The sequence below is a fragment of the Astyanax mexicanus genome, chromosome 14 (assembly GCF_023375975.1).
Source record: "Astyanax mexicanus isolate ESR-SI-001 chromosome 14, AstMex3_surface, whole genome shotgun sequence".
NCBI lineage: Eukaryota > Metazoa > Chordata > Actinopteri > Characiformes > Acestrorhamphidae > Astyanax > Astyanax mexicanus.
Window position 1 is genome coordinate 21,294,603 of NC_064421.1, and position 21,282 is coordinate 21,315,884.

Here is a 21,282-nt window from a genome sequence, read left to right on the forward strand (position 1 = left end):
TGCTAAATTATCTGTATATAAAATGGTAATAACTAAAAAAATGTATTAGGATAAATGATGTGATGCCTGTATGACTATTTTCATTTAAAAATGGTTAAAATGCATAAAATGAAGACCTATGTATTCACTAACTTTTCAACTGTAATTTTTCTGTTATTGTTAAAATATTTTTAAAGGTCAAAATATAATGTTATTCACACCATAACAGCAGCAAACTTAATAAAAAAAATCCAAAAATAGTTATCTAATCTCTGTGCATGAAATACTAATTGCTGATAGAGACAGAAATTTAAGTATGGGTAAGAAGGCAACTGTAACATTTTATAATAAAAAAAAAGGATTATAAAACTCTATGTACCGTAATGCAAACAATTTGTTTATAAATATGCTGAAAACTTGCAGAAAAAAGTTAATATTTAGGAAATTAATAAATTAATACATTAATACTCCCTTATTTTTTACAATTTTTCAAACTGGCCTGTTGGAAAAACCTAATGTTTTTGACCCATTAATGTGAAAGTCAGCAATAATTCTTTTTAATTCAATCAGAACCACAGCCTTGTGTTAGTCTAAGACACAAAATTATTTTTAGTTTTGTAGTCAATGTTCACTATATCTGTTATACTACACCAGGAAAGTTACTGGATACGTTTAACTAACCTCCTGAAAAATAAATTAAAGAACATTCTTCAAAGTCCAAATCATACCTTTAGATCCTTAGAGTATAGCACAGACTTTGGGAGCACAGAGTCCAGAATCTTCATTCTATTCAAGCTTGTGCTTCAGCATAGGCTCATGTGCCTTATATGCCTTCTGACATTTCAAAGTCAAATGAGGCTAGATCTGCTTCTGACAGGCTTTTAAACACCGTCCCCCTTTTTCAGCCCACAGCTCTGTCTCAAACGAAAGAGAGAAACGGTAGCTGCAACCAATAGTGGTCTCCTCTGAGCTTCAGATCAAGTGCTTGTGGTTAGAATGTGTACCACATGACCTAGCCCACTGAAGTACTCCATGATTACATGGAGGCAGCACACCAAAAAGCCTGAGTGAGTGTGCACGAGTGTGCGCCTATGCATAAGAGCGTGTGCATGAACCAGGGCAGACTGGAACCAGCAACACACACACACACACCCAGCGACCGCTGTGCTGGGGGTGGTCACTACACACCAGATGGGAGTGGTACAAGCGAGGAGCATTTATCTGGAGACAAGACTGAAGCCCCCATACCCCATAAAAGCGGCAGAGAAACCAAAAATATAGGGCTTACGTCTTCAAAAGAGCATGCTATGACTTCCAAATGTATGAAACAGAGGCAGCCATTCAGCTCGTGACTGACATATGACCACCAGAAAGAATAAAATAAGCACATGAATAAGAATAATAATAATAAAAGAATAGCTGAAATTGTGTCTGAGCCAAAAAATATCCTCAAACATCCTTTTAGTACAATCTACAGTACCACCCTATCCTCGTCTTTCCACATTAAATATTTTCATCCATCTACCATATAACTAATTTTATATTTGACTAAACATTATTAGTAAAAAAATATATATATTTTTCAACTTATATAAAATGTGTTATATATATTTTCAACAGAGCTTTTCACTCACTGGTCTTAACAGTAAATCTGTATCATATTTTATAAAAAGCTAAGTTGGATCATGGTTCATCAAAGTCTATACTAGATCTTTTTATATAATACATTTATTTTTAATTTCACTTATCAGGTAGCACATAACTTTTAGGTGTCACTGATATGTGATTTAATTGCTGGATAATTAAAACTGTCAGAAATTATGACATTTATATCACTGATTTCTAAAGTTGCACAAGGTTTGCAGAGTTCTCAGTTTTTAGCAGAAGGTGAAAAGAATGGGAAGTAACACCAATGACCTGTCATGAATAATCAGAACACAATAAAAACTATATGAAAGTTTGATCAATGTTTCAATAAAAAACACTGGTCAATATTTAACATTCTGGAATGAAAATAAAGAAAATGACTAAGAACATCCACTTAAATCGCCCCTTTAAATGGAGAAACAGGCAGCAAAACAGCAGTACCTCCAGACCTCTACGGGTTAAAGAAGTGGTCTGCATACTCACGCCTGTCTAAAGTGTGGGCTTTCATAATCTTGGTTTTACATGTGAGAAACGCTGTTGGGTGTCTTGAAGAAAGGTTAGGGACTCGCTGGAGTTCCCTCGTAAACACACAGGGGCTGCCCACAACACGGCGTGTGTGCTGCACTCTGAAGCTGTGATGGTTTTAGATATTTCTGTGGGTGTTTACAACTGTCATGTGAAAGGACATATCGCATATAACAGAGCTCTCAATATCATTAATCGAGCATAATCATAAGATAAAATGAGTCCCGTTTTACCCACCACATTCAAACACACACCAAGCTGCCCTGCTTCTAGTAGACTTGCTGTTATGAGGACCAGCCTCATAGACCAGTCTGTCATTTGCTTTTAACAAGGCTCTACAGGGAGATTAAAAATCAGGCAGAAACATGTGTTTAAATGCAACAGTTTACATTTATGAGATTTAAAAGTGTAATTACATATACCCAGCTATATATTAAAAGGTTTAGGACTAATTTGACACAATAGTGCCAGTTTGTTCATTCCTGCCTCTTATATGCTTCCACACACAAGCTTATACTGAGAGCATGATGGTACTTCAGCTGCAAAATCAAAAATATATCTTATTTCATGCTCAACTCTTAGTAACAATCACAAATAAATTGCACTATTATCATAGAAAGCATAGTGAATTGTGGCCTTACTTGTGTTAATATTTAAATGATAAATAATTAATTACGAACATTTACACTAACTAGTCAATGTAAGCCAAAGAATTGGAAATTCTGAAATAATTCTAGACATTTTTTTTTCATTCCTTTAGTCCTGCATCTAAAACTTTAGTCTTTATGGTGGTTTTCAAGGCATTTCAAGTGTTGTGCTAACTGGTTGGGGGGATATCAATCCTAAATATCTAATTTGTAGCAAATTGAAGTCAGTATTACTAGCTGGTAAATATTAATCTTGTTCTGCACTGTGCTTTAGCTAACTAATTTTAGGTCACAAGTGCAGTCGGGTAAGAATATTTTCCGGTCAAGACAACCCTCAAGTTCTTATTAATATTAATTTTAATACAAATATGTTAATAAAAATAGGCAAGGAGAACATAAGCGCGTTTTATTATTGGATTCGTGTTTCCTTGTGGGATGAAAGTAAAGATCACGTTTCTTAGCGATTTTAGTCCTGACCGAATGCTCCATGTCAGACATTTTTACAGACTGCACAATAGTGTTTTTTAACAGAGTGCAAAAACTTTTATAAAAAACTATTTTATCCTGATTTCTAAATATTTTGTGTGTGTGTGTGTTTTGTTTCTAAGAAGATTACTGTGATTGAGCTGGTATGTCAACTTAATTTAAAGTCACATGGGTACAAAGCTGACTGAGGACAGAGTGCGCATGTCTGGAACTGTCCTGCGAAGCCACATGAAACAGAAGTTACAGATGTTCGTGTATCACTTGATTAAATGATTTGAAAGGCTATACTGCTGCTGGCAGCTTTAGGTAAGTCACTGTAGATTTTTCAAATGATTTCTAATTTGTTAAATGTTCAGATTTCTTTTTCTGTATAAAATAGACAAAGTTCTGTAGTAAAATTATATTTCACCACCTCCGCATGTAAACTACTCCATCCAATCAGGAACTGGAATTTGATGAGCATTTTAAGCATATTAGGTTACATTCACTAATTGCTACACAAAACTTTCATACTGCACACTATCCCACAGACCCATAGTAAGAGGAAAACTCCTGAGTAGACAGTTTCTTTTTGACCACAATTTAACTGTAAACTAAGAGTGTATTACTTACAGTACTTGTAAAAAAAAAAAAAAAAAAAAAAAAAAAAAAAAGAAGAAATCTTTAGGTCTATAGCAGATGGACAAAAGACCCTGTGAGTTCCCCACTGTTTACTCAAATAAAAAAACACATTTGTAGCTAAAACACCTTGACAGTTTTTAAGTTAACTGAATGACATTCACTGGTAATAAACTAGGCCTCCAGTGACCTGACATGCACTATGACTAAGACAGTGTTGATGGGTCTTCCACTTTGACTACAGTAAATTTTTCATCACATAATGTGAAACCAGAGCAGTGTAGGAGGGGGCATTCTGTGCCAATTACTCCACTGACCCCACATCTGAACACAAAGCAAGTTAAGATGTATTCTGTCCTTTGAACAGTCTGTTGAACAGTGCATGTCTGACCTATACCAGCAAATTATAATAACGGGTAAATGTCTCTTACCTTGTAGAACTTGGCTCCTGAGTCATTCTGAAACAGGGTCAAGCTTTTGCTGTCCAGCCTCCAGTAATGTCTCTTTCTCTAAAGAAACCAATGACATATGAATGAATATGAATGACTATTTGTAATAATTAATATTAATACAATGTTTCATGTTCACATGGTACATGTTAAAAATTAGAAGTTCCAGGATTTAAATAACACATTTCTGCTTTCATTCTGTGTAAAATTTTGTATTAATTTTAACCCTTTAATGTTCTGTTTAACTTTTTGGAAGAGTATATTTTAAGACATTACATCCTACTGAAAAAGGTGTTAAACTGAACCTGACTTTAATCTCAACCAATCCTGAGAGGTATATTAGGCTAAAAAAGATATATATTAAAGGCCATTGTTATTTTCCATTGTAAATTAAGGGATTTTGGTGAATTTTGTTAAAGGTAAGAACATTAATTTCAAAATATTATAATTTTGAGATTTTCATAATATGTAGCTTTATACAATATACATTTTTCTTTTATGTATTTGTGTTTTATGTTCTGAGTGTACTACAAATTGCCATATCAAACATTTAATAGAGGTGTTAATGTTTAAAATGAAAAACAAATGTTGTTTATATTCCTCTGCTTTTTTTCCTCAGTAAGCATGATAAAGGAATAAGATGTAATTTCTGAAGATAATTTCCCATCTTCTATATACCATTAATGTAGGTGAGAATAAAAGCAATTATTCAGGGGATCTTACCAGGTTGTCTCGACTGGTGTAGTGAACCATCCAGCCCTCTCTCACCACAGTGGAGCTTCTTCTCTTGGTGTGTTTAATAGACTGTACCACACGCATCAGTGGAATATTAGTACTTGTAGATGGGCTAAAGAAAATCAAGACAATAGAGAAAAAGAACATGCGGACTGACTGCAGGTAAGACACAGCAGAAGAATTTAGTGTAATCATTTTTTACCTGTCATTCATTACAACTTTCAGATTAAGTTAATTTAGTCAGAATACATAATTAAGTAAATGCTGTCTAGGATCACATTTTTCACATCAGGAATCAGAATGTCACTGTTTTTTTGTCATTCATGTAACAGCAATGACATATTGTGACTTGTGAATGAGCAGAACACAAAAATGCTAAAATATTCTGATTGAAACTGCACATCTAAAAAGAATAATACAACCAGGAGTGAATGGATGAATAGGTATAAACACCCAAGGTTTCAGAACTGAACATCTGTTTTTAACTGATGTCTCCTAAAAATATTTGTCTATAAAGTTAATCATCTATCAGCATATACGCACCTGATCTGAGGAGTTTTCACAGCTTCCTCGTCTTTCTCCTGGTCTGTGAAGGGGTAGCCTTGAAAGATCTTGTCATCAGGAGTAGTGGGTTCCTCAGAATCATCCAGGAGTCGGCTGTTCTCACTGTTCACATCACTGCTGTCCACTTCCATAGTTGTGTCTGAATCTGGACCTGGACTCGCTGGCTCTGAAAGAACAGATACAGCACACACAGCATTAACAAAGAAAATAAACTCCAAAGCTGAAACCAAAAAAGTGCTGAAAGTCTTAAACAACAATACTGTACCTCCATTGAAGACCACCTCGCCAAGACAGTCTTTTGGTACCTTAGATGCACATCGCTTGTGGCAGTTAAATTTACAGTCTGCAGGGGGAAAAGAAAAAAACTATGTAAGCAAATGATTCCTCATTTATTTATATGTTCTAGGCATACACTATTGGTCCACGTGATATAAATTACATACTTATCCCAGTCCTCATTTGCTCAGAACAGGTATGATATTATTGGTAATTATTTGTCAATTAAAAACTACTTTATTTACTGTTTGTAGTAGCTTCCAATTATTTGTCCAGGGATTCTATGCATAACCACTGAATACATTGTTTTCTTCACTACACGGCTATTTAACAACCATCATTGTTGACAATGTAAATTGGAAATTCACATTTTCCTTTAATGCCATGATTTATTTCTCAATGAACCAGGAGACAAAGGAGGGTCCTAGAAGAGACTTAAACCAATGCTTGTTCCCAGTGATGGAGTTTGGATATATTTTAATAATAGAAGTATGTCTCAGGGCATTTGATTGTTTCTATATATTATCAATTATATTTCGGGACAGATCACTTACAGACATAGTACTAATAATCACAGTAACACCAGTTTTATCATTTTTTTCTTATATTTTAGATTGTCCCTAACTGTGTGTGTACTGAACCTTCATCATTGTCAAATAAAGGGCAAAATAAAAAAAGTTATAAAATAAATACATTTAAACAAATAAATAAAAAAAGTTTCAGTTCAAAATAAATTCTCTCTATTCAGGCTGCAACATCAGCAACTAGTTATTGCTCACATGCTCAACACACACGCACTAGCGTTCATTTCCACCATTAAAACTCAGCACGTTACAATATTCTAGTTTAAAAAGCATCAAAATTTCGATATTATAATACAGCAGAAAAATAGGCTCTAGTTTGCCAGGACTAAACCACACTACAGCATTGTTACTGTCCTACTTCCAAAAAATTAATCAATTTTAAAAATGATTAAAATCAATGATTCACACAATTAATTTAAGCAATTGACACCACCAAAAAAATAACAGAATTATTCTGATTATTTTATTTAAATTTAAATACCCACTATTCAAAGCTTAGTCTAAAGGAGAAAGTGTGATTACCCCCTTCCAAAAATACAGTAAGATACCAGCATTAAAATAAACGAAGGCTCACCCTTGCACTGCATGCCCTGGCGGAACAGGCCTTTGAGCAGGCGTTTGCAGTATTGGCATATAGTGGGGCGAGTGTAGGTGTGGATAACGAAGGTATGGGGCACTTTAACCCTCCCTAGCACCATCTTCTCCATCCAGATGGGCCGGCCACTCCAGGACGGGATCCGTTTCCCCGCCTCCTGGTGAGAGCGCTGCTGCTGAGAGTTCAACAGGGGTAAAGAAGGATTGGAAAAGACATATAATCTTTACAACCTGGAGACAAATTATTATTGCAGGGCCTTAACCATACTGCTCCACAGATGTTCTGAATGGTGTAGTTAAAATGTTTGTCACATACATAAGAAGTTGTGTTAAGTGCTAAAATATCACCAAATACAAACATTCTGTGCTGCTTTATTAATACCTGACTCAGCCTTTTCGAAGTAACGAAAAAAAAATAAAACAGAACAGCAAAGAAAGGAATCCACAAAAGCTTAATTTGATTAAGTTAATTCCATTTCCAATGACCTTTCATAAGGGTGAACACAAAAGCACATACTCTGCACTGGGTTCATTCCAGACAAATAGTTGCACAAGGTTTGACTAATGGACAATTATGAAAGGCTCACTTCTCTTCATTTGTTGCATGTTTTCTTTCTGACATAACTGTGTAACTGAGAAAGGAGGCAGCTGATATGCAATGTCTCAGTGACCTTGTAATTACAAAATAATTCGCTCTAGGAATCCCACATACAGCACTGTGCATATGTAAGTGAAAATCAGTATAAACTCATACAGCACTACAGTATGTGTCCACTAACACTGTAGCGCTCAGCAAAGCTCAACTTTATGCAAATGTATACGGCCACTGCCAATCGGGGAAGAATGCGCTGCAGCGCCACACACATACGAGCACCACACACACAGAACAGGCAAATACAACTGCAGCCGAAAATGGCGGAATATGGATTTCCAGAAATATGGATTACAATGAGGTTGATTAAAAATTAAATATATTAAACCTACTTCTGTGGATTCATTTCAATTCAAAAACATCACAGACTCACCCACATGATTAGCCAAGAGACCCGGCACAGAAAAGTGCTAGTGGACACGTATCGTTTTTATGGCAGATTTTCATGCCCAATTAATTTAATAAAAACAAGCTTTTGTAAAAGAAATAACACATTATCGAAGAATGTTTGAAGCAAATTAAAAAAAGGCCATTTAATAATCTAATACACATATATCTTTTCTTTTTTTAGAATATGTATTTTTTTAAGGATGTGTGTATATCTAAACTAGACATACAAATAGAGGTGTGCAACACAGACAATGGTTTTTCAGCTCTAGGCTGCACTCATTTTTTCCAGAATAATTTATTTGGTGTGTCCATTTACAAATTAAATGACTACCAATATTATCACATAACTTTTACATGTTCATTAATTGAACAACAATGCAGACTTAACTGATTTTAAATGTTTTTTTTTCTCTGAAATATCACTTGGAAAAACCTGGGGCATGATTTCCTCACCTCATCCAGGTTCACCACTGCATGCTCTGCTGGCATGGGGCGAGGGACGGACAGCGAGGGACCCGGCAGAGACACATTAGACAGTCGCCGCTTCCTCACTCCACTACAGTTGTTAGGAATCTTAAAGGCGCATCGTTTGTGATAGTTCAACCCGCAACCTGAGAATACATCAACATGTTAGACACGTACTTTACATAATGAGCTACTCACACGCATGTAGGTGTGGCATCAGGATAAGTCCACAACAGAGTTATTTTCTTGTGATTATGTTTACAGCTGTAAAACAATAAAATACAAAACTGCATGATGTAAATATGTAGCATAATGACTTCAAACTGTTACTCTGGTGCTGATACAACAGAGCGATGCAAAGTCTTTTAGAAGAACACCACTAACCCAAACACCAACTAGTGCTATTTTATGCTTCTAAATATGTTCAGTGTGGAGGTAGAGACTGTAATGTCTGCAACCATTTTAAGGTCCTTTTTAATGTGTATATATATATTTTTTCTTTCTGATAGTTTGGTTCTAACCAAGAGAGCAGGTGTGAAACATCCCATAAACTACAATACACACCAAATGATCCACTGAGTCATGATCCGGTTCAACTGCAGTTCAAAAGCCTCAGACTTTTGGACTATTTGTTGAAAGCTGTTAAATATACAGAGTTAAATAGTAAGTAAATACAGGGTAAACAAAATAGACACAATAGGAATTTGTGAGAAATTGTAGTCAATACACCCAAGTTAAGGCTTCTCCGGGTGTTACTTCATCACAGAACATTAATGTTAACCAGCAGGCTTTTTTTTTACAAGACAATGGGTTCAAAAAGTATAAGTGTGCCTGAAAAAGACATGAAGAAAAAACTAAAAACACTTTATAAGTCATAAAAGGGCAGTGAGTGGACTTGTATATGTCCTTTGTATGTTCAATCTTGTTATCCTAAATGTCCAATAGAGGGCTCCATATCTGCTATCTCAATAAAGACTAAAACATCTGCACTCCAATATCACTCTGTAGAACATAACATTCAAAACCATTTAGATATGGCTTTAGTGAGACTTAAGACTGTATATTAAATATATAGATCAGAAGCTGCTTTGCTGGCATATTCAGGAGAGTGTGCAGGAAGAGAGAAAGTGTGTGATGCAGCAGCCTGTATCTATCAGCCTAACTCATTACAGCGGCAGCAGCAGCAAACGCTCGATTTGCGGCCTTTGGAGGCCACATCCAACACTTGGCATAGACACACTGGGCTCCATTCAAAAAAGCCCCTGATTTCAGCTTCAAAAGCTGGCTGGATGGAGTGGACGCGGGGCCAGTGCAGCACGACAGCGCGTGCCTGAGTATGTGCCGTCTGCCAGAAACACTGAATCAGGGTGTTTAGCATGCAAGCTTTAGGAAACACTTAAGGGTTGCTGCTCTGGTGTGGAAGCAGCCTGTGATCTGATGCATTAATTTAACACTTTGAGAATGGATTGTTTTTATATGTATGTGATATATACACTCATTTATTGTTCCTGGTAACCATTATAATAAAGATTAAGGCTGATGTGGGTATATAACTCTCAGTCATATTTGTTGAGCTACACATACAGACGCCATGTATAATGCATGTGCAACAAAACATGACAGCTCTTGGGAAGGCAGCAGCATGAGGATAAGCATTGATTTGCTGTAGCACACTGATTTGGAATAGCACACTGCAGTATGTGTAATCAGAAAAGTAGTGTAAACGTAATGTAAAAACAGATAGTTGCTTGTGCCGCTGATTACGGTGCCTCCATACACAGATTTGTTTATCTCCAACAAAACATAATTGGGATTTGTCACAGAAGAGGACAGTCTAAAGTGCCAAATATGGGAATAATAAGATGGTGCGGTCTACATGACAACATCAGTGGTTTATTAATTTATAGCTGCTTAAAAAAATAAAAGAACAAATCTAGAACAACACAAATCCAATATATTTGATATTGGGGCTTTGTTTTTTTTTTATACTGGTCGAGAAGGTATATTGCATTTAGCAGTGGTTGTCTATATGTTGGTATCCCAATATATTTGTTAAGTCACAAATATTTACAAAAACAAAGCTTTAGATCAGAAAGTTACCGTGGAAGTTATGGCCAAAATTTATATAACAATACAGTTCTTGACTGTAGTCAGTACAAAATTATTTCCATATCAATATGACGAGAAAAATGTCGCAGAAAAACTATAAAATGTAATGAATATCAGTCAGTGACAGATGCAGTAAATTTTAATTTTATTAAAAACTAGAACATCACTGTTTTTAAAAAACAATATTACTGAATTATTGTCAATTATTGTCAAGTATAATGTTCATAATCAGAGTACCATTTAGTAAGCAACATGCATTACACCCTGCAGTTGCGCAGTCAACTGTACACTGCTGCTGTCTACTGGACACATTTTGAACTGCACTCAAATACTACCATGACTGTTCAATATTAAACATAAATATGCAAAGTTTAAAAATACAGCTTAAAAAAATATGTATCCATTACCTTCACATTTGAGGCCCTGACGGACGAGTCCCCACAGCATCTCCCCGCAGTAGTCACAGAACGTAGGGGCCTTGTACGAGTGCACATAGAGAGCATGAGGCCGGATCTGGAAATCTTCCACTGTAGCTTGAGCTGCAATTAAAATGGAACTTAAAACAGAACGCAACCAAAAGAATGGACTGAAAACTCCAAAAAGATGGAACTAAACAAAACAGCACATGAACGAAAGGAAAAATGACAGACAGAACACAGAAAAAAATGTTTATTGTTTGAGACTACAAATTACAACAGCTATGCTTTTGTTTCTCTTAATGCAGTTTGACTTTATTAACAGTGATTTCAGAGGAAAAAGGTGCAGACACATAAATTCTAACAGTAAAGTAGGCCAGCTCAATGATTCACACAAATCCAGGAAATAACCAACTGAAATGATGGTGTGTGTTTTGGTTTAACAAGCTCAGCCTCAAGTTGTGATCCACCACTTCCGTTTCATGACTTCAATTTCACGCATGTACTGTCTCACACACTATTCTCAACCTAGCAGAGATACTGAAGTGTGCCAAAGATAACCCACACACTGCCACTGTCACTGCTGTCCTGATTATTGTTCATTACCCAAATTATATCTGGTTTGCAGTTATCCTATGGTGGTCTGTTATAGGATTGACCTACATTCAGTAAGTGTGAAAATACATACCCAGCCCAGTCAGAATATTATGATCTAGTATGACTTTCTTCTACATTTTCTACTCTCTCTGCCCAATTGGCAGCACAACTGTAGTTCTATAGAGTAATTAATGGTCAGGACCCCACAGCACCACCACAGAGCAGCTATTAAGTAGAAGTTGTTGGTGTATTTGTCTGTTAGTATATGTTGTGCTGGTATGCATGGACTGCACTTTGAGAACTGAAAAAAGACTAGAGGATTGCCAACACAAACTATTGCGCAGCAACAAATGAGCTTCTGTATCTAATAGCAGAAGTGTCCAATAGTGTGGACACTGAATGGACAAAGTTTTTAAAAACACCAGGAGCACTGCTGTGTCTGATCCACTCAAAACAGGACAACAGGCAAAACATACCACCCACTTGTCAGTGACATAATATTCTGACTGGACTGTATAGTTCCCCAAGTAGGATAGTTGTAGCTTAAAGCCTAATCAACTGGTATAAACATTACAGAATATACTTTTTATAACATTTCTTGACATAACATATTTTTTACACTATAAGGCGGACTTAAAATGTAGTTTATAATTCAGTGTGTCTTATGTATGAAAATACACCAAAAAACACGTTTATTGATGGTGCGCTTTATATTGTGAAAAATATGGTACTTTAAATTGAGGAGTTTCACAGTACTGCAATAAAAAAGGTTCACATGATGCAACAGAACATTTAGAATACATGTTCCTCACCCACCCACTGCTACCTGGAGGCCTTGGCAGGTCTTGACTATGATGATGCATGTGTAACACAGCTGAAGGCTAAACCACTAACAGTACAGTACACCAGTTTCAAAACCTCACTTTATTGAAAGTCAGAGAAAGTGATTCACAGATGTGATTCAGATGTGAGTCAGAAAAAAGGGTCAGTGAACTTTACAGCACTGCAATGATTTCAAAGATATTTCTCAGATACAGATAAAAGTGATCGTATCTGGATGATTCATCTGCTGGACTATAAATCACTGGATGATTAGAGGAAATTCAAAAATCGAGTGTGGCTTCCTGGATGTAGATTTAATCCTTTTTTCCCCCTGCCAGTTTTCTTTGTAGGTTAGGGCCAAGTTTAATCTGAGTCTAATAAATCATCTCAAGCATCTATAATATTTATAAAGTATAAAAAGGACAGGAAAGAATAAAGGTACTTTATGTGAAAAATGTCTAGAAATGATAAATGCTGTTTTTAATGACACAAATACAAGAATACAAATGTGCCACTGACTGATATGAACCCTGACAACAGTCACCTATCTAATGTTCATTGCTATGTCGGTGCACTGGATATTTTTAATGCCAATTTAAGCAATTATCTGCCAACACCAGTATGAGTTTGCTAATAATATTAAGAATAAAAATTAGATTGTTTGTGACTTTTTTTTTTCTAATTCTTCCCATTTTTTATCACATGCTTCCTCCGATACATGTGAAGCCAGCCACCGCTTCTTTTCGAGCTGCTGCTGCTGCTGCTGCAGCACTGCCGAGCAGCCAGTGCTACTTCTACTTCTTTCTTCAGAAGAAAGGAGAAGTGATCTAGACATTCACTCACTACAGCGCAGACCAGCTATAAAGAGGCAGACAGACGGGATTCTATTTGACCTGTAAAGTTTAATGGCAGTGGCCTCTTAGCTCTAATAACTCTGCTTCAGACATGCCACTGTCTCTGATTCTTCCCCTGTCTCCACAAAAAGAGTAGAGGAAGACTGAACAGAGCAGCAGTGTGGGACTGATGGACACCTGTACCTCCCATATCAAAGAGAGAGCTGTATGAGAGTAAGAGATTTTGTAGTGGAAAATGATGATGTCTAATGAAATGTCTTCAGATAAAACTGATCTCATCAGGATGAGTCATTTAGAGAGAAATCATTGACTGATTGGGAGAAATGTAAAAGCTTTCTAAAAATTAGCTGGAAACATCTAATCTTTCATCTGTCTCAAGAGACTCCTCTTCAAAACCAAAGTTTTCTCTGTTTAATGTTTGACTTTCATGGGCAAAGATTGACCAATTTTTTTTATTTAGGGTCACATTAGGCATTTATACTTTTATATAAAATAAGCACCCTGTTCCTTTTTTTGTTGGGTGTGCCACAGTATAATAGCCCTTTGCTAGTGGGCATTATAAGCAACAATTAGGGATGTCTCCAATCCGATCATGTGATCAGAAATCAGGGTCAATCACTTGATTGTCAAAGAAAGGGAATCGGATAAAAAAGATCAAATTTCTGGGAGTGGGTGTTAGGGTTGGGCTGTATGGCGGTATTTCGGTTTACCACGGTATTTAAATATGGTGATCGTATTGTAAAATATATTACCCATGTGACGTGACAAATCTGTACTTTAAAAACCGGGAAATTTAAGACATTCTGCGCATCCACAATAAAAGAGCAGTGAGAGGGGTAAGCAGTTGGAGCTAATTGATTGGTTATGGGGTGGGGATTCTCAATGAGGAGATCATACAGCAAAAACTTTTCACCAAAATGATCAGATTTATCAGTTTATCCTGCCGTGTGGGTGTTGAGTTACTTACAGGTAAAGTTACAGCTGCTTCTCAAATGGACTTATAGCTGAGAGGAGTTTATTCCTCATCTCCTGTTTCTCTACAAAACACGTGCTTTATCTCCCTCACACTCATATTCTAATCCCATACAGAATTCTGCATTACTTCATTATTTCGCGGCTAGCTCGAGCACTATAAAAATAAGTAATTCCGCGGACCACGAGGCGCTGCCCACTGCAGCACGTTGCCGAAATATGACCCCCCGCAGAATCCAGCTCCCCTTCGTGAGCAGAAACGGCACAACACCACCTGCTGTTAAACTGCTTTAGAGGAAACAGCGCTTATAAATAAATTAACAAACACGTAAACGAGGGTATTCAATCTGTAAGCCTGACTGACCCGATGCCCAAATTTGGGCGGCCGAGAATTCTGGCGCTGCCGGATTCGGCAAAAAAAAAAAAAGGTCTGTGACGTGACGTAGAACTAAGTTCAATGTAACAAATCACACTGTTGTCAGCATATAAATCGCATGCGTTTTCCTACAGGACAAACCATTTAAACATGCTGATGAGCTCGCCGCACCTGATTTAAAAAATCACACACAGTGTCTGTCTGGCTTAAAATAGTTATACAGCTATTAAATTAATAAATCAACATTAATTTAAAAGACGTTCTGTATGCTAAATAACAAAGAAGGCAGCAACAAGCTATAAGCTAATAAGCTAATAACATTTAATAAAAACAGAAAATAGATATGAAATAGGAAAATAACTAACTTAACTAAGCTCAAAATGCTAAAAGAAATATAATCCAAACGAATTCTAAAAGATCAAAAAGAAATAAATATAAAAATAAAGTAATATTAAAAAAAAAAAACACGCAAACATCCCAAAGTAAATAAACTGCGTCTGGGCAACGAAACCAAACAAAGAAATAACAACAAAAAAAAATGAACAAAAACAACAATTTAGGAGCCACTAAAGTTGTACTAATCTCAAAGCAGTAGCTTAACAGACAGAATCTAAAGCTTTACCAGCGCTATGAGACGCAACACCTATAGAACAGAAGGAGCAGCGGCAGCATGACGGTTCTTGTGAAATAATTAAAACGTAAAAATACGTCCGACACCGTGGTGGAGCCCTACAACGCCACACTGCTGTCCACCAGCTGGAGAACACAGACCAAACCTACTGTATCGACAACGAAGCTCTGTACGATATCTGCAATTTGATGTTTTTCAAACTGTTTCAATAATAATTACAATTATTTTTAAAAACCTTAACAACACAGAATTTTTTACAGCATTGCTAAAGTATCGAGTCGGGTATTGGCAGATACTCAAAATCAAATGATTGTGACCCCCTCCCCAGTGGTTTTACTCATTTTTTTCACTAACGCTGCTAATAAGCAAACATCTATTGTATTGTAACCATGCATCATCATACCCTGGTAAACCGTGAAACTGGTTACAATAACTAAAGTAAAGCAGAAATCGATGGTGTTTGACAGAAAACAAAACTTATTAGATCACATTCTGTACCCATCGGAATAGATGCAAAAACAGCCCTGAGACACGTTACGGAACAGCAGAAAAGACAGTTTTTTTTTTTACATAGTTATTAAAAGAGTTCATGTTTTATCTAACTTTCTTCTTGGAAAAGAAGGACAAAAAAAATCTTTCAGCAGCCAAAATATGCAGAGAAAGCTTTAGCTCGCTTACACACATGGGACCAGACTCCAAAAGAGAGACAAAGATTCTTTAGCTTGATCAAATCAGAACGGCGCGAGAGAGCGCTCCTCTTCAGAGATCAAAGCCGTAAAGTGGAGCGCTGGAGCTGCCAGCTAGTCACATGCCAGGCAGCAGTACAGAGCGCTGGCACAAACTCATAATGAGGCATTCATGAAAACACCACATAGACTACATTATGTAAAAACCATGTCCCTAATGTCCCATAACTCATCAAATGCTCATGAAGTGCCTAAACACTGCCAGCGCATGTTAATGACGGGTAATGTGGATAACAAGGCAGGCCATATCAAAAGGATGGCCCAGACGCTACAAAACAAACAACAAGATTATGCAACACATGATCGTTCGTTTCTGATGCATTTCTGTGGCCCTTTCTTCAAAAGATGTGTCAAAAAAAGCTTCTCTGATGAAATTTAAGCCTTATGAAAACACAGCGCGTGAACATTTGAAAGCACTTTAAAGGACAGAGACGAGACGGATTCAGCTGCAGAAGCCACTGTAGAAGCGCTACGTGGGATGACCCTGCAGAGGCGCTCTCACATCCCCACGTTTCTCCACAGTAGAACCACTACCGTAGTCACTTACTGCAACAAAAACAAGCTCTCAGCCTTTGAGCCCAGCGCCAAGTCAAAGCTGCCTCCCCTCTCACTCACTGTGTGGCCTGTTTTCTTTCAGACATGTTTTATTACCACAGCCAGCGCGTTCGGGAGACTGTCCGAGCACACTCTGAAAAAACGAGGGTTATGAAGAGAGCACTTCTGCATGTTCAAATCACGTATAACTTGCTATAATCTGCCTGTGCCACAGGTAAATATGTTAAGTATTTAACTTGAACTATGTACAGTGTTGAAGTGGTGTCTGAGTGTGTGAAAATGCTGAAAACATAACATGTTTTTTTTAAACCATATTTAACCCTTTTTGCTCTCACAGATGGCTAATGTGTTGTTTCATGTGCGTTTCTGTCTTTGCTTAAAATATTATCGCAAAGGTAAGCAATGTGAAGACAGAAGTGTTATGAGTTATGGGTTTGTCAATTTCAGCTCTTTTTATACAAAATAAAGAATTAAGCCATTCCAACTTTGTGCTAGCTTGTAGCTTATAAGCTGCATGTGCATCAATACAAACATGGTTAGCATCGCTACTTTGCAATCACATGTAAAAAAGGCCTGCCTGGTTTTCTTGTTTGGTAATATTTAGAATTAAAATTTAGGACAGCTAGAAATGTAAAAGGCAGTCATAGATCAAAATAATAAGTGTGTGTATGTGATTATGTGCAGCATATGTGGGAAAGGTAAGAAAGGATGAGCAGTGGCTCATCATATACAGGAACAGGCCCTCAAACCAGCCGTTGTGAACAGAGCAGTTTAAACAGGATGAGACGCACACTGATGGTGCTAGATCACTGTGGCACTCTGACCACAGCATGTCACAGAGACATCATTAGAACCCCAGGAAAGTGTGTTACTGGGTATAGTGTATAACTTGTATAACTATAGTGTAGAACTATAGTATAACTTGGTAATTGTCAAAATTGGTGCCAAACGTTTTGTGTCAAGAACCACTCAAATGCCTAAACACACTCCCTACGTAACACACATACTCATGCCCACGCTGATACTTCATATAGCTCTTAATTTAAAGAAGTGATAAACCCAACTACCACCTTTTAAAACAGAAATTATGTTGTTCCAACCCAGCCAAAAAAAAAAAAAAAAAATCACTTTTGGTGTTTTGCTAAAGAATCGCAAAGAAATTTATATTGAATAATTTTGTGCTTTGTTGGTATGTTTAGTGTTCAATAAATAAAATGTATTTTTATATTTGCTTTTCCTTTGATACAGTTAAGCTATTTAATTTATTCAATAATAATTATTTAACAAATAAGATGTGAACAAAATATGTGCCGTATTCTTTTATGATTATTTTTCAATTTGTTTATATTGGTTCATCCCTAAATGAAATGGTGAGAATGTTCCTGTACAATGTAGCAGTGGATGACAAACATCCTGATGCGCGCAGTGTTTGCCACTCCCACTAGTTGCTGTAGTGATATACAAAGCAGCTGATTGGCCCTGCTTTTCTTTTACATGCTTTACACCTGTTAGCGTTGGGCTAACATGAATAAAATTTTTTTTTAACTCATTCTGTTCATGTATCTTGCCATCAGTTAATGGAGCCCCGAAGAGCACAACTGATCTTGTTCTCTTTGGGTGGCTAGATGGCATTCTTTCCCCTCATCACTCCACAGGGCGTCTTTGAGCTGATGTATCGGAACCAAGTCGCTGCGCTTTTCTCTGAGCACGCTGTGATGCTACTTGGCAATGCTGCATCAGCAGCAGTTCGGAAAGAGGCGGTGGCCAACTTGTGGCTGACTGACGTGTATTGTAGGAGGCATGCGCTAGTCTTCACCCTCCTGGTGTGTTGGGGCATCACTAGCGATAAAGGGAGTCCTAATGAGTGGGTTGGGTAAATGGTCATGTAATTTAGGGAGAAAATGGGAACAAATTTATTAATACAATTATAAAAAATAAAAAATAAAAAAAAACAATCTCTCAAACCCCTGTGATTACTGGTGGGTATAATATTTAAAATACAAGATGCTGAACACCTTGCAAGTCTCTGGGAGGTTTTATTAAAATATATAAAAATCACAGCAATAATTTAGTGTTACAGGTACAATTATTTTTCAATAACAGTGAGTAAATTCCATTCTTTTGGTTCCATCTCAGATCTCATGTTTTACCACAGGTACAAAACAATCACACTGAAGCCAGTTAGCACCTCTAATGTTAAATGATGATTCTTTCTCTAATGAGAACATATTTGCTGAGCTTTAGGTGGTACTGCACTGGTCTTGGAACAGCACTATGGTGGGCTCTGACTGTGTGAGAAGAATGTGTGCAGCAGGTGTGCTGGATTACTCCCTGTGGAGAAAACTCAGACAGGAAAATCAGCGCTCATGGAGCAGCACACTGTGCAGGATGCAAAAGCCATTCAGGACAGGAACTATGAGGTCCATAACCGCCCTTAACACCAGAAGCCTACTGTAAAGGTAAATGCTGATTTTTACCTACTTTTTTCATTTCCTCCCCCCAAATGCTTCATGACAGTCTAACAGGAGGCTGGAATGTTTTAAAAGTTAACATGTGTAAATTATATTCCCCCTCCTCGTCACATAAACAGGTTAATAACCCCCTGGGTCGACATGTCCGCACCTAAATCTCTCAACACGCGCAGTGCTTTCCATTAACTTGAGGCCTGGTCGAAATTGATTGTGAACGGAGGGCCTTAAGGGATCTAACCTGTCAGTGTTCACAGTTCATCAGAGAGGATAACCCAAGCGTCTACTGACGTTTTACTGACATTGAACATCTGGTGAAAGTGCTGTGTACCATGCTCTTTTAAGTCTAACCATTTAGCATATTTGGTCTGGTAGTCAAATCTAATAATTTTAAATAGAACAGATTTTTTATACCTGGTATAAATTTAAATCCATGAGTACGTTTCACAGACAGGATTTGGGCATTTTACTTTTCTTTCAGTATAAAAAAAATCTTCATTCAGATTGCCAAGTAGTCCAAGACTAGGCTTAATCCCTGTCTGGGAAACTGCCCCTACATGTTTTAATGCGGCTAACAAGTAATGACAGCCTACAAGGCAAACATTTAGCAAGGCATACAGTTAGATATTTGCAAAATAATGCAAATATTTCCTCTTAAAGAGGCTTTTAAAAATAATTAATGATTAATAATATGCAGGCATTGGCATTGTAATACAATTTTAAAATCTTCTAAATAAATAAAACAAAGTAAAGAATAACCACCATTAATGGTAATTCAACCCCTTAACCCCAACAAATCATTAACTGTCATTGTCACAGGCCTACATATTATTAGTAGTCTCATTCCTAGATGCAAATTGAAATTTCAGAATATTTCGCTTACTCCATTGGTAAAAAGTATTGCCCCATTTGACTGACCAGAGGTCCCAGTAGCAAAAGCCATTTCATATTTTCTTAGCTATCTGGGATATAAAATTAATATCACATAGAATAAAAAAAAAATAAGCTGCTTGAAACCATTTCAAACTTCTGTATACTGACATGCCAAAAGTAATGGGATAGCATTACGTAAATTAAATCAGGAAATATTGCCTCAGGGGACCACTTTGAAATGCCCACACCTATACAAGCTGTGAGGTGTTTTCTTGTGGGTCTTCACTGTACAAAAAAAACAAGTGACTGTCAGAACTCCAATCCACATTTAAAGCAGTAGAACCAACACACACATATCCCAAACATCAGTGCTGCATTTGTGAGCGTTTACTGGACATGGCAAAAGTCATGGGACACAATCCTTTTGGTATGTCAGTGTACAGTCAACTACAACAGAGCTAAGAGAGAAATTGTAAAAACTATAGTTCATTCCACATTTCACAGCCATCTCAGGACTCACCCGAGAGGACCACCTCTATCAGATCTCCTTCGTGGATCTCCTCGGCTGATGTAAGCCGCTGTAAGATGTTGTCGGACTGCAAATCATGGCGGAAAAGCAGAATCTTGTCGTACATGCCGAAGAATCCACATTCTGGGAACTGAAGACAGAGAAGAGGAGTTAATAATGTTCTGACAAATTTACATAATGTTCTTTTTTTTTAACTGAACTATTTCATATTGGATGATATACTGACCCAAAAATTACTGCGATAAATCAATAGAATTGTCAATTTAATGCAACTGAAATAATGACAACGCAGTAGCATAACCCATTACCTTTAAAGCACAACTTTTAATTATTAAGAATCATTATACGTTATAATTGGACTTCTGGAATTAAATAAATAAATAAAAGTTAAACCTGCCGATGCAATGTGTATCATAATACAGGGGTTATAATTAGATATATTGCAATACTCTGAACTGCAACTGTTTAAATTGTAAAGAGTTCATATTTCCAATGTCATATGTATAAAAGCTTATTAAAAGAATTCTTTATTTTTATGAAGTCACCACAGTAAGACCTAGAGTGAATCAATACTGTGTTTTTTAAAACAAAAATATTGTGATAATTTGATGATATATGTTTTGCACACCCCTTATAAGCAATATCAGTGTTAATCATTTTTTTTCTAAGATTTTGTCCATATTGTATGATAAGTCAATAAAGTAAATATTATTATAAGACCTG

The 21,282-nt window shown here is 36.7% G+C and overlaps 1 protein-coding gene across 3 annotated transcripts in view; it reads right to left on the bottom strand.

Moving 5' to 3' along the window:
* Positions 1-21,282, bottom strand: part of prkd3 (protein kinase D3) — a 69,641-nt gene that overhangs the window by 10,638 nt on the left and 37,721 nt on the right. For 2 of the 3 annotated variants that reach the window (XM_049463911.1, XM_049463912.1), the window contains exons 4-11: positions 20,551-20,689; positions 11,128-11,259; positions 8,600-8,757; positions 7,085-7,280; positions 5,916-5,993; positions 5,630-5,816; positions 5,075-5,198; positions 4,334-4,411 (exon numbers count right to left, since the gene is read on the bottom strand). In XM_049463911.1, the coding sequence (XP_049319868.1) occupies positions 4,334-4,411; positions 5,075-5,198; positions 5,630-5,816; positions 5,916-5,993; positions 7,085-7,280; positions 8,600-8,757; positions 11,128-11,259; positions 20,551-20,689 (1,092 nt within the window). The remainder of the gene's footprint in view (positions 1-4,333; positions 4,412-5,074; positions 5,199-5,629; positions 5,817-5,915; positions 5,994-7,084; positions 7,281-8,599; positions 8,758-11,127; positions 11,260-20,550; positions 20,690-21,282) is intronic. The other variant, XM_049463913.1, reaches the window with a different exon arrangement.